Consider the following 20,578-nt stretch of genomic DNA (forward strand, 5'->3'; position numbering starts at 1 on the left):
CACGTGGGGAAAAAAAACATGCCTGATTTAAATGTCACACCTGAACGCTCACATCCTTTTAATTATGTTTGAAATTATGAACATTGCTCAACATCATGAAAATTAAACCTTATTTTCAATAAGCAATCCTGAAAAATATTTGGGGGTGCTTAACTTTTTTCCAGGTGTATATATACTAACCTTACTCATGGAGTTTAATGAAAGAAGATCACATAACAAATGAGTTAAAACTCTAACCAGGAGGGTTCGACCCGTTCGAACAAACACACTTTATAAAAATATTCACCTTTTTGGTACTTGTTTTACCTATGCTTTAACTTTTGATCTCTAATTTCTCTAGTTCTAACGCCATTGTACTATTTTCTTGGTTTTAACCTGCCTCCTCTAACTCATTATGCTTCACTGGTTAGCTTAGTATAAGGCAGTTGGTGAAACTGTGGAAGAGTATGAATATTTCCTTAGCCTGTTTCACTGACTCTTGTGTTTAACTTGAATCATAACGGAGGTAGGGATACGAGAGAGTCTAATCTGATCTTATTATCGCCGTAACTAGTTGGTAGATTATGCTGTTCGTACACTTGGCTTATTCTGGAAGCTCATCAAGCAAAGATCATGACGTCGTCGGTACTGGCATGTCGTTTTTAATTGCCCTTTTTCAAAGATTTAGAACCCCTTTTCCGAATCTTGGCTACTGGCCTAATTATTTACTTCTGCATTCGAGATAAAATTGCCATTAGCCAATGAAACTGAGACAGCTGTAAATGAGCATAAACAACAAAATAAATTTGTTTGTTTTGTTAAATTTCGTGCAAAGCTACACGAGGGTTCAAAGATTATTCAAATTCTTAATTAAATATTTATCATACATCTTCAAATATATATAATATTTTACATCCTGCAATAAATTTTGAAAGCTTTCGCCTGTTGAATGAGACGACATACCGAACGCGCTAGATTTCAGATAGCCCTCGTGTAGCTTTGCGCGAAATTCAAAACAAACAAACAAACAATTCTACTGAACTTTTATAAAGAGAGAGTCATTAGCTGTACAGAAAACCATTAACTTTCGTCTAAAATTACCTTTTTTCTTTGGTATTGTTTTATAGTAAGTGTCATAGAAAGTAAAAAAGTAGTTAATTGTTGTTTATTAGTTAAATAAACATGAGAACTGTAAAACTTCAACTTTTGTGTATACCTCACAGCACGTAATTATATTCTGCACACAAAATATTAGCCCCAGCTTTAATTTACCCTACTTTGCTACTAGAAAAAGAGTAACATATGGAAATATTTATGAAAACGCACAGGCGATATACATACAGGGATCACAAATAATAAATAATTGCAATTAAGAGGTCAATTTATCAATAGAGCATAGCGCTAGTACAAAAAATACAAAAGAAAAACGTATAAGTGTTACAATGATAAATATTTTTGTTTATACTTCAAACAGAGCAGTACATTACTATAAGTTTATTAACTTATTAGCGTAAATTATTGTTCCACGTACTCCTCCTAATTCGTTCAATTTGTTTGGTTAACCTAGTTTAACTGTCTCAGCTTCCATATAAGCTCATACAGTCATAGTTTTTCTATCAGGACTTTGTGCGGGCCACGCCGGTGTCAGGTGTCATATCACCAAATTAGCTGCATATTTGGGATCACTGTCATGCTGGAAAATGAAACTCTACCCGAGAGTCTTCTTCCTAAGAGAATTAAATCATGGATAAGAATATTACAGTATATGTTGGCAGACAGGGCGGGTGCCATTAATTTTGTGTAAATCTTCAATATCTTGACTGAGATCTGCCTACACTTGTATTAACTTCCCAGCGTGCTGCAATGTAAATGTTTTACGCTGACCATGATTACATTCTCCTTTTTACCATTGGAATAAATGATCCTTGGTTTTGCCAAACAAATTGAATTTGAATTCATCTGTAGAAAGCATCCATTCTCCTCAAGTTTTACATATCCCATCGTTTGAATTCTGACGCCCCTTTATCCTTTTGGCTCAATTATCAGACCCAGAGGGCGTTTGTTTAGCAGATACACATTCACTGATACAACTGATGCTACTTTACTTCATTTATGAAGAGTTTAGGCTTCCTACAACTGATGCTACTTGACTTCTTCTATGAAGAGTTTAGGCTTTCTACAACTGATGCTCCTTAACTTCATCTATGAAGAGTTTAGGCTTTCTACAACTGATGCTACTTAACTTCATTTATGAAGAGTTTAGGCTTCCTACAACTGATGCTCCTTAACTTCATTTATGAAGAGTTTAGGCTTCCTACAACTGATGCTACTTGACTTCTTCTATGAAGAGTTTAGGCTTCCTACAACTGATGCTGCTTAATTTCATTTATGGAGAGTTTTGGTTTTCTACAACTGATGCTACTTAACTTCATTTATGAAGAGTTTAGGCTTCCTACAACTGATGCTACTTAACTTCATTTATGGAGAGTTTTGGTTTCCTACATTGACTAATTCTATTCTCAACATTACTAGTTTAGTTTCAAATACCCACTTTAGAATTTTCATACAACACCTTGCTGAATAATTAAATTTCACTTCAATCTTTTGCATGGAGTAGGCTTAACCAGTCAAAATTTCAGTTTCTTATCTGTTTTGATAAATGTCATGAATTTATTCACCACACTACTGGTGGGAATAGTATGATTATCTGTACTCTTATTCTAATGTGTCACTGTCTGGTTGATTGGATGACAGCCAATCACAGTTTATATTATCAATACGTATCTGTAATTTACTGTGTAATTTAGAGTAGAGGGTAGAAATCCCATGATACTTGCATTTGATACCCATTTTATTCACTGTTTCCATAATTACTTCCACTACTGTATGTATGTGAGCATTATGAACTGATAATTTAGGATTTTTATATAGATCGTTTATTTATTTTCAAATACTTATTCATACATTCACTTCACTAATTCTTTCTGAATATAATAACTCTATTTTAATAAATGAACACTGAAACTTAGTACCAAAAGTAGTTTCAAAGTTCTAAATAACATAAAAAGTTTCTTGAGCAAAGAAAAGTACTTGGCTCTGTTGAAAATGATTTTGTATACATTTAAACATAGCAGTTTATCTGTTTGGTGTAACACACATCTTATTTAAAATGTATGAATAATTATTCAGTAATCAACAACATAATACTATTAATGTCGAACAGGAAGAAAATAATCATTCTATAATTGACGTATTTTATTCAAGACTACAATATAAATTGTTAGTACCTTTAGACATCATAGAGAGAAATATATTATCCTTAATTTCTCTTGTAAAAAATCCACAATTCTGACCTGGAGAACACCAAGAAAAAAATCAGTATACCGAGTAACGGAAGTAGTTTCTAACTGAACTGAACATGAGAGCTCATCTTGAAATATTTAACTCTCTTTTGAACAATGCTCTCACATCCGTGGAACATGAATGTAGCACTTGAACGAAAAGACGAAGAAGTGATGTTGCGCACAATTCCAAGATTGATTGTAGGATGAAAGTCCGGAAAATTGAAAGGATTGTTGCTCAACCTCGAATCTTAGTTAAGCCAATCCTTGCATGCGAGATTTATTGGATCGATAAAGAAATTTCACAAAAGAACAACAAACTATAGAATGATCAATTTATTGTCACTTGAAAATACAGGCCTAAATAAACATGAACACTTACCATCTGTTGGATTTGTGGAGATTAGATTCCAACAAATGAATCTTATCTTATTTTAGTAGATTTTCTCCGCTTTATTAATACCTGAAAAGTATTGAATTATAAGCATCTACTTACATGTAATTATCTTTTGCTTTGGTTAAAAATTAATTTTTCTCTTGCTTTTGATGAGACACTGCTTTGTTTAGAGAACGTAAATGAAAAAAAAAACTTTATTTTTCTGATTGCGATTCCTTTAGAATCTATCCAATTTAATTTTATGAACATGCTTACTGTTTTGCTAAACACAAGGTATATAATGATCTTCATAAATAAAACAAGCATTTGTTTGTCAATTCTCATTTTTCAATGCAGTAAATACGTTACTGTGTTTGTGTTACAAATATATATGGCCGCGTAGTCAAAATGCAATGACATTTTATATATTTCAATTCAGTTCCATTAGCGCACATAAAAAAAGCAACCAGAATTCACATATGGCCCTTTTCCCCATAATCTGTCTTTAAAGAAATATTTCAATTCGGAATATGTTTAATAAAGTCAATTGTATTTTAAAAGAACGGTCATAATTACGTTGTTTTGCTTGACTCTGTAATTTTCATTGTAACAAGATACAGAGAAGGACAGTGTGGTCAAAATTGGACATCAGATCTTGACAGTACTTCTACTGTATTTGAATTTCGCTTTCAACACTATGTTTAAGCAGACTAAAGAAACAAAACTCAGTGGGTGATATCAAGGAATTTGACAGGTATATCGTAGAATGAAATTCTTGTGATATATTTTTTCTGACCTCCTTTCTCATACGAACAACCATTGATTTTGAGATGCGGTTGGAATCTTATGAGATTTGGCTTATGCAACTTCATCAACTTCAAATCCCTTGTTTAGTATATTTTTTAACAATACCAACAGATTAGCCCAACATTATCACAGTAACATTTTGGGTAGAAAGGTCATGTTTATTAACCTTATCCTTTATTTAGCGGATGAGAGGTTGCTCTCGATTGTGTTGGGGAATATCTCCGGGGCCAGTTATTCCCTTAAACGTCCTGCTATGTTATAGAGAATATTGAAGATTTCATTCCTCTGGCTCAACGTTAATATTGTTTACAATTTACGTTATACAAGCATCTTTCTTCGGGAAATGTTCTAATATATAGTTCTCCAGCTATACGTCCAGCCGTGGCAGCATTTCACTATCAAATAAGATACAGTTAATTATTAACCAAATAATGGTTTGTTTTAATATTGCAGTTGTAGAAATTGTTCTTGTATATAGAATGACCTGTTGATTTTCTTCTAACGAGATGCGACAATACAGGAAAAGTCTCATATTAGCTGCATTGAATCTTAAATAAAACTAAATTACCAAATCATCAATAAAGAACAGCTATTGCCTTTGAATTATACTTCAAGAAAGCATATTCTTCATTGTTCTTATAGAATATTTCAAAACGTTTTTAACGTTGATTCAAGATACATTAACACCATTAAAGGCGCTGTCACCAGAACATTTTTATACAAAAAGAATTTGTATAATATAAAGCATTAATTAAATATTTCTTAATTTTAACAAACGAAAGAGGGGTGTAAAAACTACATATAATATACAATTTACTTATTCAACCACCCACCAGTGAAGACTAATGGACATTAAATATCAGTTAATATTGTCTCTTTCTGCTATAATAAAAAAAAGAAATTATTTCATCTGAGTGTCTTGTGATTACCTCACAATATGTTTACATTGACATTTAGATGAAGTTACTACATAGCTTTGTTTCTTTGTTCCTGCATTTCGCGCAAAGCTACACGAGGGCTGTCTGCGCTAGCCGTTCCTAATTTAGCAGTGTAAGACTAAAGGGAAGGCAGCTAGTCATCACCACCCACCGCCAACTCTTGGGCTACTTTTTTACCAACGAATAGTAGGATTGACCGTCACATTATAACGCTCCCGCGGCTGAAAGGGCGAGCATATTTGGTGGGACGGCGAGTCTAGCCCGAGATTCTTAGGTTGCGTGTCAAGCGTCCTAACCACCTGGCAATATCGGGCCTTACTACGCACCAGATTGTTGAGTTTTGTGGCGAAATTGTATTTTGTGATGTGTATTCTATACTCTCTAAATACGGATGTAAAGAAAACATAAGAAGTAATGGTTTAAGAAATCATAACTTAAAACCCTTTTACATTTATTAGTTGTTTGATAATTATGCAATATTCAGGTATTTTTCTTTAAAGTTAGATACTTTTATATAAAGAAACCCTAGGAACAGGAAGTCTATGAACTTAACCACTGTTACCTGTAAGTGGATCAAAACCCGGTAACATTTTTCTGGTGTGTCCAAATTCTCTCATTGTGTTCACTTCAACAGTTGTGTAATTATATCATGTGGTTACACCATTAAATCATTATGTTACAGTCAAAGCAAAATAAAATAAAATGAGTTCTTTATAGACACGCATGCACACATTTCGGGGCACATTTATTATTCTAAAAATAATGGAAGATATATTAAGATAAAATTATGGGGTATATATTGATAATTAACTAATAGGGTGACAACACCGAGAGTTTTGATGAACACATTATGACATATGATTCTTACTTTATTCCTCATATATCTATCATGTTTCCTTAATGCTTATGCTCTTTATATTTGAAAATGTAAGTCAGAATTTAAAGTTATAATCTCTCAATTGATATATATAATTTTTCATGGCTTTATAAATTTTTGCTTGTTCCCTCTGTTTAAAAGCAAGGAAATATGCAATAAATATCAAGTTATGTTCATTATTCCTCTATGAGAAATATAATATGTTTAAAAATACAGTTAGAGTATACACACATAATATAATATGTTTAAAAATACAGTTAGAGTATACACACATAATATAATATGTTTAAAAATACAGTTAGAGTATACACACATAATATAATATGTTTAAAAATACAGAGTATACACACATAATATAATATGTTTAAAAATACAGTTAGAGTATACACACATATCGATATTTATTCATTTATGCTCATGGCACCACAAGAAAATGGGTTAAACGATTTTAATACCAAAATATTGTCAGCAAATTCTACTATTAATGTGAGTCAGTGTGGAGTTATAGGACTTTGTTCGTTTCATTCAGTTTCTTTTCCAAGCACTCGTGGCTCCAGAAAAATATATTATACGGGATATAATATACTGTTATGTTTATATAAAAGCGTCGTGATACTTTATAATAGATCCACCAGCTCTAAGATATGGAAGGAATAAATATTTTATTTTGGTTCTAATTGTCTTGTAATGGTAATTTTTGAATTATCATCCAAAACTGATATCAAGACACACGATATTGTGTCGTGCGGCCAAAACAATCATGCAGGATACACTGTGTGTTGTTAACAGGAATGATAGCTTAGCGATTTTCCCCCTTCTGTAGCTCGAATTGTGGTAATCCAAACTATCACATAGTTTCAGTGGATATGTTCTGCTGGAACCTTACTACACATATCAAATTTCAAGGCAATCCATTAAGAAATACACGAGATAGAAAAACCCGAATTTTGATTGATTTTTTTTTTCTTTCTTCGCACCGAAAGAACGGAAACTTTATTTGATAGAAAAACATACTTAACTTTTATGGATTTTTTTTTAAAACTTGTTACATAGATATATCTCTATAACCTAAAATTAGGTGTCAAATTTGATCTAAATATAAGCCACTTGTACAAAGTTATTCACAAAGATTGCTCAAATTTGACCACAATTTTTACGCACGTCTACGCAAAAAGTCACGTGAGATATTTGTATTAAATGTTTACTACAGCTTCACCTAACTGTAAAAGTTGATAGTTTCAGTTTTTTGGTTTTGTCATTCATATGACTGATTTAAATCAACAAAACTATAGGATGAAAGGACGTACAGATAAATAAATATTGGTTAGGCCAAGCAAAACGGAAACTAAGCCGTGTATTTTGTTTTACTCACCATCATGCCCGAAGCTGAACCCAAAACACGGCCTGGATAACTAATGAATGAGTATTTGCTGTAAAATTCTTATTAATGCTATATGTGTAGCTACCAGTTTGGCCGCTAATTTTGATTTCATTCTTTTAAGTTGTTTTTTTATTAGATTATATGTGTACACTCATATGATACTAGTTACGTGTTCGAAAATATAGTCATCTTAGTTTGTTCCGATTTTCATATCAACTAAATATATCATGCACATTTTAGAACTGATTTAAAGGTTTTGACACATCAGTGAGATGTATAACATAGAAGCAGGCAGAGCATTAACCCTAATAGCAGAAAATGTGATGGCGCACTACACTAAGCTAATGAATTCGAACATTTCACCATTCACTTACTAAACAGGGATTTTGAAATGAAATGAAATCGCGTATTATAGACCTCGGCCGATGAGGCTTTCATTCAAAATCACAATTCATCAGACTCTCTGAGTGCAACATTAGACTTATAAGATCGTGTTTGCGGACCAAATAATGCATTGTAATCATCGGGCGAAACCAAACTACACTTTAATCTTGTGATATAATTATCTGTCAGATACGTTAACAGGAACTTACATCTAGTTTAATCATAAATTGTAAGGATTAAACTTTAATAATTTACTTTCTTAAGATTTAGACCTATATTGTGACAAAGTCACCCTACATTTATTGTTAAATATATATTATTTCAAAGAAAACAAACTGCATAATTATTATTTTCGGATGGTAGCCTTAAATATATGTATATGTACTATTTGGCTCAGGGAAATGTTTATTAAAATCAAACAATATAAAATAAAAATAACTGAAATGTTTTCAGACTTATTATTCTTATTCATTTAAAATGAATAAATGTAAAATGTGAACACAGATGCATAAAAGCATAAATACCAGTTTCTTATCTTCAAGGATGCTCTTCAGATTTAACCTTAAAGATTTATAGATTTCCTTTAAATATTTTCATAAAAAATATCTTCAACGCTCTTTTCATATAGCTAAGTATTATTTTTCATAGCTTCTATTATGTTGACTGACATTTCCTGCCGGAATTGTCAATATTCATGCAAATATGACATATTTTTCTTGTCTGTAATTCCTGTATAAAACATGTTTGTAGATATTTCAACTTTGTTAAGATACCCTCCATTCTATCATTATTACAAGAAGTTCCTCTTCTAGTTTCAAGCGACTTTTCTCTATATAATGGTCTTTCACTATGATTTTCTTTTGCCAGGATTGCTTGTTTGTTTGTTTTTGAATTTCGCGCAAAGCTACACGAGCTACACCGCTAACTCTTGAGCTACTCTTTTACCAACGAATATTACCGTCACATTATAATAGGCCCGGCATGGCCAGGTGGTTAGGGTGCTCGAGTCGCAATCTGAGAGTTGCGGGTTCGAATCCCCGTCACATCAAATATGCTCGCCCTTTCACCCGTGGGGGCTTTATAATGTGACGGTCAATCCCACTATTTGTTTGTAAAAGAGTAGCCCAAGAGTTGGCGGTGGGTGGTGATGACTAGCTGCCTTCCCTCTAGTCTTACACTGCTAAATTAGGGACGGCTAGCGCAGATAGCTCTCGTGTAGCTTTGCGCGAAATTAAAAAAAAACAACAAAAAACATTATAACGCCCCAGGGCCAAAAGGGCGAGCATGATTGGTGGGACAGGGATTCGAATCCACGACCGTCAGATTGCGAGTCGAGAGCCCTAACCACCTGGCCATGCCCGGCCTTTTTACTCAAAGAGTGTTTAGTAAAATGTAACAAAATAATAGTGTATTAGTATATAATATTTTGAAATTGAAATGTTCAATAATTTCTTCAGTTATTTTGAATGTAGTTATGTCAGTTATTTAAAGCAAAACTAGTAAATATATTTAGATGATAGTTTTTATTTTTGAAGATGTTATTAAATCAACCCTAATATATAGATTATTTGTGAAAATAGTAATTTAGGTTTATTTTTTTCCATAAATGAAATATAAAAAAGAAGATGTTAAGATTGAAACTGATTTATTTTACAAACCTATTAATTCACATCAGTATTTATATTTGCATAATAATCACCCTGTACATAATCAATTACATTCCACTTTGTCTATATTTTTATATTTTTTCTAATCCGGAAGTTTAACAAAAAAAGCTAATATGATTAACATCTTACCTTAAGTACTGTCATTATCCAAAAAATATAATAGATAGAGGTTTTAACTTAAGTGAAGTGAGGAAGTAAGTTAGCAATAACCATAAAGATAATGTATAAAAAAAACAACAGGTTATTCATTTCAAAATTACATACTGTCATTGAATTAAAACTAGTATTAATGATATCAAAAAAGAATTTGAAATAATTGTGGATACAACTTGTAAACCTACATTTAAAAATAAACGAATCATATTAACACAAAGAAATCCACTATTTATGTATTATCTTAAACCAGAGAAATATGAAGAAGGTATATTTACCTGTAATACAACAAATTCTTATATTTGTGGGAATGTTATAGTATACACAGTAAATATATTATAGCCCCTACTAGGGATAAAATATTTCTCGTAAGCTTTTAAGTTTGTTGTAATTCACGTTTGTTTACTGTTTAAGAATACACTTACATAAATATCATGTCAAAAATACAAATAAATGCTCTTTGCCTATTAACAAACAAATTAATAAGCGTATTACAAAAAAAAATAATACTTTACAAAAAAACTTTTTTCCAAATATTTGTGTTCTGGTATTGTGTTAAAAAGTAAGAGTTTATTTGATCAAAATTATTTTATTGCTAAAGTTAAAAACACGTTATATATTGCATAATTTAATACATAAAGAGAGTTTAATACATATATAAAACTCTAAGATAAAATAACGTTTGAAGTTTTGTCATTTTGGTATTAAAAAATATATATGGCTTACTTTGGAAACTGAAGAATATTTTTAAAGACACGAGATCGATATTTATGCTTTAACGTATGTGTGCATTTATGTATTTAAGATTAATAATAATAAAAGATTATGAATATATTAAATATTTTTATTTATTTTGTTTCATTATTTACATATATGCATATTATGAGCTAATGGCGAGATATTTTAGAAGAGATTTGAATGTCGATACAAAATAATAATCAAATTTATTAAAAGAATAAAACAAACGTTAAATATTATTTGGTAGAATGCTATCGAATACAAAAAGAATTCGGAACTTTAAGCCACAAAACAGCTGTCCATTTTCATTATCTTAAGCGCCAGAAGTTTGCTTGAAGTTAAGAAGCGATTTTTTTTATGATAATTTAATATGTTAAACCTATTTATGTGGTTTGTATAAAAATGCCCCCCGTGGCGCAGCGGAATGCCTACGGACTTAAGAACACTAAAAATCGGGTTTCACTATCCATGATGAGAAGAGTACAGATATCCCATTGTGTAACTTTGTGTTTAATTAAAAATAATTATATCAAAATTAAAAAGTGTAATGTTAAATTTTGAGGATATGAAACATGCAACAAATATTTTTCGGAGCATGCAGACAAATTAAACAATAAAACCCATAATTATATTTTGTTATTGAAGATTGTTCTTCTTTTGCCAACAGTTGTACTGTCCGCATCTCTAAGATATATTTTAAAGATGATAGGAATAAATAAGTATATTCTATGAAAGCTATTTTTAATCCAATCGAATAATAAACTACATTCAAATTACTTCTTCCAATTATTAACTTCATTTAAAGTTATTTACTAAACGTTTGGTGTATTCTACTGGTCCCAGCAGCTAGAATGTTCAACATTTAAAGTTATTTACTAAACGTTTGGTGTATACTACCGGTCCCAGTAGTTATAAAGTTATTTACTAAACGTTTGGTGTATACTACCAGTCCTGGCAGTTATAAAGTTATTTTACCGGTCCCAGTAGTTATAAAGTTTTACTAAACGTTTGGTGTATACTACCAGTCCTGGCAGTTATAAAGTTATTTACTAAACGTTTGGTGTATACTACCGGTTCCAGCAGTTATAAGGTTATTTACTAAACGTTTGGTGTATACTACCGGTCCCAGTAGTTATAAAGTTATTTACTAAACGTTTGGTGTATACTACCGGTCCTGGCAGTTATAAAGTAATTTACTAAACGTTTGGTGTATACTATCGGTCCCGGCAGTTATAAAGTTATTTACTAAACGTTTGGTGTATACTACCGGTTCCAGCAGTTACAAAGTTATTTACTAAACGTTTGGTGTATACTACCGGTTCCAGCAATTATAAAGCTATTTACTAAACGTTTGGTGTATACTACCGGTTCCAGCAGTTATAAGGCTATTTACTAAACGTTTGGTGTATACTACCGGTCTCGGCAGTATTATAGTTATTTACTAAACGTTTGGTGTATACTACCGGTCCTGGCAGTTATAAAGTTATTTACTAAACTTGTACCTGATGATGACAAAACCTTGTCGAAACGTTGTACATTTGCTGTTATGTTAAACTTATATTAAAGTTTTTCTTCATTACCCATTTAAGCCGTCTCCAGCCATTATTAATCTCAAAGTGGGTTCCTCGTCGTCGAATTATTTACTAAACGTTTGGTGTATACTACCGGTCCCAGCAGTTATAAAGTTATTTACTAAACGTTTGGTGTATACAACCGGTTCCAGCAGTTACAAAGTTATTTACTAAACGTTTGGTGTATACTACCGGTCCTGGCAGTTATAAAGTTATTTACTAAACGTTTGGGGTATACTACCGGTCCTGGCAGTTATAAAGTTATTTACTAAACGTTTGGTGTATACTACGTGTTCCAGCAGTTACAAAGTTATTTACTAAACGTTTGGTGTATACTACCGGTCCCAGCAGTTAGAATGTTCAATATTTAAAGTTATTTACTAAACGTTTGGTGTATACTACCGGTCCCAGCAGTTAGAATGTTCAATATTTTTCATTAAATATACCAGAAAATCGTGCAAAGAATTCGGTGGTGGTAAATATCGCGCTTCGAGAAGTTTCTGTATTTAAAACATGTCTTACCATTTACTTTTTCGTGGAATAATCGAATTTCTATTATCTTGGCAAGGAAAACATCTTATTATTGCAAAATTTTAGCAAATAGTTTAAAAAGTTCTGAAGTACATAAGTAGTTATCGTTTTCTTAATAATCCTGATTAATGTACCCCATCTGACGTCATCCGAAATGTAAAAACATAAGTTGTAACTTACTCTGATGGGACTTTCTTTCTCCAATCATTTGAATAGCATGCCGACAGTTACCTGATATTTTGTTGTTGTTGTCGTCGTTTTCGAACTAGGCATGATTTCAGAAAAGGCTTTTCACAGTAGTTTCAATTTTTTTTATTGTGTAACTATTTATTTAGATCACTATAAAATGTTATTGCTCTGTGTTAATGCTGAAAGTAAATTAACCGGTTCATGTGTTCGTATATTTCTTCATGGATGAGTGCTTTGTATGTGGTGATGGATTACACACTTGAGAGGGAAGGTGGAGCAGGAACAAAATTCCAAACTGTAACGATAAGAAAGAAGTCTATACATCTTATCTTTTCAAAGGATGTTTAACGTACAATATTACATGGTAAAGTTATTTAGAAAGGATGTCAAACAGGTTCAATGTCCCTTTGAATTGTATTTTGAGAAACTGACGTTTAACCATTTAGCTTGGTTACGCTCTCAAATGAAAGAATTTTGTTTTCTTTTTCGTTTCCGAAGTTCCAGGATTGGTTTGAATTTCGCACAAAGCGACATGAGGGCTATCTACACTAGCCATCCGTAATTTAGCATTGAAACACTAGAGGGAAGGCAACTAATCATCACCATCCACTGCCAACTCTTGAGCTACTCTTTTACCAACGAATACTGGGGATTATCGTTACATTATAACAGCCCATGATTGAACGGGCGAGCATGTTTGGTGGGAAATTCCAGGATTAATAAGGCTTAAAACTTAAATTCAACAAGCCTAAAATTCGTTTTGTTAATGAAATTAAAATATTAATAATATTTAAATCTTAATTCGATATTTTTTTTTTCACAGGTAAAATGCGTTAATATAATGTCGGTTTCTAGACTTAACTATAAATAAAACGTATATATATATATATTGTTTGTTCGTTTGTAATTAAGTACAAGCTACACAATGGGCCATCTGTGCTCTGCCCATCACGAGTATTGAAACCCGGATTCTAGCGTTGTAAGTTTGCAGACATACCGCTGTACCACTTGGGTGCAAGCGTATATATAAAAATCACGGAATGATTATTCTTTTACACATAGTCCACAAAACTGGATTATTGTGTGCCAAATTAAAAATAATGAAATATATCCGAAACCAAAATGATATAGATATTTTCTTGTTTTAATCAGATTGGAAGAAACATAGTTTGTAGGTTGAATGTAGATGAACTGGTCGAAACACAAACATGAAAATAGCTACTAACACTGTCAATAAAAAATTATCAACATTATTGTTTGTTTGTAATTAAGCACAAAACTAAACAATGCGCTATCTGTGCTCTGCCCACCACGGGCATCGAAACCTGGATTCTAGCGTTATAAGTCCCCAGACATAACAAGAATAGCTTATTTATTTATATGAGAAGTTTTTCTACTAAAAGTATGTTTTTCATTTCTTCTCTTTGTTTGTTAAATTTCGTGCAAAGCAACTCGAGAACTTTGCATTAGCCGTCCTTATTTTTGTAATGATGGAAGGCAACTAGCCAATACCACCCACCACCAACTATTGGACTACTCTTAACAAATTTTTTAATTTGTCTGTCACTGTTGTAACTCATACGAAATTACTGAGCGCGATGTTTTTTTTTTGTTTTTCTTTAGCGGTATCGAGGCGCGAAGCAAGAAACCTCATATCACAAACAAGTATACTAACACTGGGCCGGGTTTGGCCGATAGTAAAAAAAAATATATTAAAATGTTGAAAACAAGTCCAGATGTATTGTATATAAAGGATATGGCGACTGGATTTACTCTATTAATTTTTAACTTTATTTTTTATCTAAATAGTTTAGCGAAATAAGCAGATTCTTTATCTTAAACCCCGAACACCTTACCCACTTTCTATGTTTCTCTTTTTAGCATCTATTGTTTAATGTTCAGAAAATAAAAACGGATGGTTTGTTTATATAATAATGGAAATAATTGATCATATCTTTTTTTTTTCATTTTTGTGGTGAAATATATTTATGGCAATATACAAATCTAAGAAGTGTAGTTAGAAAAGAAATCCACCCTTCAGGGACCAATCCAGAACAACTATACGAGAAGAAGCACTCACGTGACTCATAACTCCCAAATAATTCTCATATGTTCAAGTATTGGTATTTATGACAAAACTACTTAGGCTGTTATCCCCAGTCAACAGTACCAATGCTATATGATTGACTGTCACTCTTATAATGCACTCACAGCTCAAAAGTGTGGGGAATATTTTGTGGTATCACACGGATTCCAAGCCGGTTCGCCATCTCGGAAATCCAAAGTTTACTACAAAGCTAATCTGCAGCTTATATTAAACAAATCATGAAATTTTTTTTAAATATCTCTTAATAATCATTTGATTACGTACGCTGGCGTGTTTTATCAGAAGCCGTATTTAAACACCTTAAACGATGAAAAGAATAAGGATTTCAACTATTATTTAAAAGTTTATCTTCACTTACATGTAATACCATCAGAGCTTTCTTTGAAGTCATAGAAAATGACGAAATTGAGTCTTTAATTTTTTATGTGTGTCTCAGTTGTGCTATCCACTGGAAATTCAAGACATCGTGAAAACAAAATAATGTGTTTTAAAAAAAGCATAAAAAACAATTAGGTTATTAGCATCAACCTTTTGCATTGCCATGAACGTACTTTCCACTTTCATGATTTTTAAATTTTATTATTTGTTCCATTATTAATATTATATTTGTAAATGAAAGAAAAACTTAAAAGTTTTAGAACAATGTACGAATTTGTTGTTGAACAATTGGTTTGACAAGTAATTTCTCAGGTGGGCGTTTCCTCTCTCTATCTGTCCACCCATTCCTCCATTCACCCATCTATCTATCTCTATTAATATGTATTAATTATGATCTTGTTTGTCTCTAGTCCAATGGGACTGCATAAGAGCCCTATAACTCGACAGATAGCATTCCAGACCGGTTACAAATCTCTTTCTAGAGTTTCGAGTAATCCGAACGCTTCATATCTGTGATGTTCATTAACAAAAAGATCTAATTTTCTTCCGTTATTCATCTTTTCTTACTTGTTTACTTAATATGATCAGTACACCTAATGGAAACTTTAATCTAATTAGCTATGGATAAAGTTGGTTCTACGTTATTATAATCATTAGTAATGTTACTTAGATTGTAATCAATGCATGTTATTAAGAATATCTCAAAACGTAATAAAGAATTCACTTAAACTTGGTACAGTAGTCATCGTACTTAATGTTTAACGTTTGTTTACCTTGTTCATCAGCTGTGGATCAGCTTGTCACCGTTCAACTCTGTGCAGTAAAGGTGGGTTTATAAATCTACACCAAGTTGTGTCTCGCACCTAGACATATAAAGCAAGTATTCTCTATCATCGATCTAGTTGTACAGATTAGATCTGATATAGCTTGAAACTGCAGTATTCTGCTGATCGTGGTCTAAGATTCGTTGTACAATATGAGGAAATATTCTTCAGAAGTCAAATGTAGATTATTTTCCAAGAGCATAGTTATCGGACTGGTAAGTCTATAACTCATACTTCATTTACCATATATTCTTAAATGTTTAAACTACTCTTATTAAGAATTAGCAAAACTACAGATACTGAACTTTATGACATACAATAAGACGGTTTCCATAAAAACTAATCAGAAAATCTAAAAAGGCATACCCTAAATTTACAAACACAACATTAGAAAGGCTCATAGGAATCTATAACCTATTTCTCTGCAGAATTTTAATATATAAAAGTTACCAATACTTACTAAACAGCAACCGATTTAACTTGTTTTCTTTTATGTGAAGTAAAGTTAATGATCCGAAAAATAACTACCTTAATTTAATAAGTTAAATATAATGTAACTGAGAATGTCCTTTCGATGGAGATAAAATAGTTTTATAGTATACTTTAAACATTTTTGGAACATGAGTTTACATCTTCAAAGTGAGTAAGTTAAATTGATTATCTTCATAATTCAGATATTTACAGGAGCAAATTCGCAAATCTATTTCATGGTTACTTCATGAGAGACACGCTTCTTAAACTTGATTTTTCTGGAAGTTTCTCCTCACTTTACACTTGTTTCTGATTACATGAATTCTAGTTATTTTATTCTATAATCATGAATTTTAATGACGGGTTGAATACTACGGTAAAAAATCAAATAAATGCTTCAGAATAGAGAATGTAAATTTCAGAGCTGTAAACTGCATGGAATTGACTTGAATTGTGCCTTCTTACCTCATTACGAATCTTCGCAATCACCAACCCAATAGAGAAACAAGGCAATAAGTGTGCGAGTTTTTCCCATTCTTTAAGTTCGAAATCTCTGGACTTTTACAAACATTGTTTTACAACTACAACAAATGCGTGATATTCTTAACCCTTCACTTTCGAACATGGAATATTATAACACATTATTAATAGTTCATTTTCTACAGCTTAGTAACTAGCTGCTATTTGAAACAGAACAAAATATAGCAACAGAACCGTCATTTAACTGTTACATTCTGAACGGCCATATTTATATTTTATGACATAATTATACATTCCATGTTGAAAGAATTAACACAAATGATAATAAAACATCAAGTATATTTCAAAAGACACAGAAATTCGAATGCTTTGGGATAGTTGACTATTCTTCTTCGGGGTAAAAAAAGGAAAATTCTATTATTATAAAGTACCATAATTATACATTGATACTAAATTTAAAGTCGTATTGCTTAATAAGAATACATCGTTGACGTTAATCATTCTCCGAAAATTAAAAAAAAAATCTTATACAACTTAAAATTTTTATGTCGGCAGTCGTTTGCCATATATATATATATATATATATATATTATAATCATGGTTTAACTAACCACTGTTTGATATGGCTCCAAAGATTTTTAAAAAATCACAATGCTTTTGCCCTATGCATATCTGCAGCTTTTACAATATCTTTGATCTGGTCAGAAACGATTCTTATTTAAATAATGCAACATGAAAGTGCTTTGTTTTCATAAAACTGTGCAAACCATTAACTGGTGTACGTTTATCTAATAAAAAACGATAATTATCTTTGATAATTAAGCCATATGTATATCGCTTCTCGTGAATGTACTTATTATAAAGTAAAACTATATATATATATATATACTATTTCGTTTGTCCGGAATGTAAATGTACTATTTTGTGGGACTATGTATCTGGTAACTCATCCATCTTCCCTGCGGATTTACAACACTAGAATCCGGGTTTCGATACCCGTGGTGGGAAGAGCTCAGATAGCCCATTGTGTAGCTTTGTGCTTAATTACAAACAGATACAACCATCTTCCTTCTTAATCACCCATTTTAGCTTCAGTACCTTTGAATTCGAACCATTATCTTTTAATATTTAACTGTTAAGGTCGGTTCTGCCAAAACTCTCGCAGATGTAGATAAAGTAAACATCTTAGAAAGTTATTTCGAAAAATCAAAGTTTAACTTTTTTTCTTCTCTTCTGTAGGTGACTGTCACGTGTTTTACCAGATGACTACCGAAATCGCGCCACCTGTTGATAGAAGACTAACTCAGCCTTGAATAATCTGTTTAATAATAGTTAATATCAAACAATCATTAAAGAGATAAAAACATCAGTGACTGATCATCGCTGAACTTGAGCAACATAACCATCTTTTTGCAGTTCAACAAAGTAGGAACACCGGACTGTAAATTTCAAACTTCATTGGATGACATAGGGTAACTTCCTCAGTACAACATAGTCCAGAAACATTTATTAGACTCATGACTTTTTTAATTATTGATCATTTTCGAGTTCGTGCAAACATAAATATAAACAAACTGTAGTAATATTTCACATAACTTAATTTAATAATTGTGTCCTTGTTATCAATTCCATGGTATTTGGGGTTTTTTAATGCATTTTGTTTGGTCTCATACAGGACCCCACACAACAACCCCAATGACTTATCGATCCATTGAAGTGAAGCCCCTCAACAGACGATTGAGCAGACGGCTCAAGGCTAAGGCCGTTGCGAGTGCCAAAGGAGCTTACAGCCAGAAATTTCTTCAGACTTTTCTTACAACTATCTTCAAGTCCAGAGGATTGTCACCAGCCGCTCAACTTCCCTCGCCTCTGCAGTGCTTAGCTCTGCTGGTAAATATCACTATTTTCCTTAATAACTAACAAGTGTTTCTCTTCTGCATTCTAACTGTAGCTTTATTTTTCTATTCTTAGTATTTTTCTTTAGTCAATATAACTTCGATGTAACTGCTGAACCTTGAAATAATCAATCCACCCAAATGTAAAAAAAGTGATATGACGTGTGAACTTTATGTAATTAATAATTTAAAGTTACTTATTCCTGAGCAGGTGAAAGCTAGTTATAAAAATTGCTTGTAAAACATGAGTGTTTGATAAAGGAAAAAATAATGGCAATTATCGCATGAATGTGTAAAAGTAGAATCTTAACGTTTTTCAGTTGCACCAATAGTAAGTCTCTTCGTTATAGGTGGCAGAAAAATATATTGGTAAGTGATGGTTTCTTCTACAACTGTTCAATATTTTTCATTTCCTTGAGCAGCTGTGATAAAATGTATGAAAGAAATAAAAACCAACCTAGGGAACATATTCGGATCTACGTATAGAAGTTATAATTGTGTAGCAATTATATCTCGAACACATAATGCACATATATACACATGGCTCCACTGAAGAACTGTTATACCATATCAGCGGTAACGTCGAGGTGTTAATATCTCAATCATGCATATCTTACCAGGTTCTTCTTATATCAACGATAGCAGTGATGATGAAGTAGTCCCTCGGAGGGACAGCGGCAGGTTGACAGACTTACAAATCTGAAGTTCGAATCTCCGCGGTGGATACAGCAGATTACCAAGTGTAGCTTTGCTCTAAAACAAACAAATGACGAAGTATTATATAATACCTTGACTATATGTGTATATATATATATATATATATCTTACTAGGTAGATATTATACAATATCAACAATAGCAGTAATGCTAAGATATTACTGTCTCGACAATACATAGTTTACTTGTTAAATCATATCAACAACAGTAGTGATCCAAAGTAGTAGTTAATACCTTGACCATAGGTAAATGTTGTTCTATATATATCAATAAGAACAGTAATGCAAATAGTTCAGCTTCGAACATGTGTATCACTGTTGTTAAACGCTTTTAGTTGCATTAAAAATCCCTGATTGCTTTGTCTTCATTGGTCAAACATTGCAGCACACTAGTAAAGACGTTTTGACAGCTTTTTTGTCACATATGCTTATCGTGAATAGTATTTTCTAAAATATTGTAAAGCTACGTTGGATTGCTATAGATATCTTTTGGTATCAGAACCAATTTACTTATATATCTAGGTCCTATGATACATTCTAGGACAAATTGACTGTATATTTCATACAGTAGATGCTTAAAATAAATCATACATATATATATCAGATTCTTATAATGCATCTGGAGAACAATTGTGTCATAAGGACTTGCATAGGTTTTTAAAGTTTAAAATTATACATCAAGTTATTTTATGTGAGGCTTTTGTTTTTAATTTGGTTTCGATAAATTAAATTGTGGCCCCCCCAGTGGCACAGCGGTATGTCTGTGGACTTACAAC

The 20,578-nt window shown here is 32.0% G+C and overlaps 1 protein-coding gene across 7 annotated transcripts in view; it reads left to right on the forward strand.

The window, feature by feature from the left end:
* The window catches only part of LOC106458298 (CUGBP Elav-like family member 2), a 199,517-nt gene that overhangs the window by 38,056 nt on the left and 140,883 nt on the right, over nt 1-20,578 (forward strand). For 6 of the 7 annotated variants that reach the window (XM_022384614.1, XM_013917802.2, XM_022384587.1 and 3 more), the window contains exons 2-3: nt 18,432-18,664; nt 18,868-19,082. In XM_022384614.1, coding sequence (XP_022240322.1) covers nt 18,888-19,082 — 195 coding nt within the window. In that variant the 5' untranslated portion in view covers nt 18,432-18,664; nt 18,868-18,887. The remainder of the gene's footprint in view (nt 1-18,431; nt 18,665-18,867; nt 19,083-20,578) is intronic. The other variant, XM_022384581.1, reaches the window with a different exon arrangement.

The sequence above is a fragment of the Limulus polyphemus genome, unplaced genomic scaffold (assembly GCF_000517525.1).
Source record: "Limulus polyphemus unplaced genomic scaffold, Limulus_polyphemus-2.1.2 Scaffold21, whole genome shotgun sequence".
Classification (NCBI taxonomy): Eukaryota; Metazoa; Arthropoda; class Merostomata; order Xiphosura; family Limulidae; genus Limulus; species Limulus polyphemus.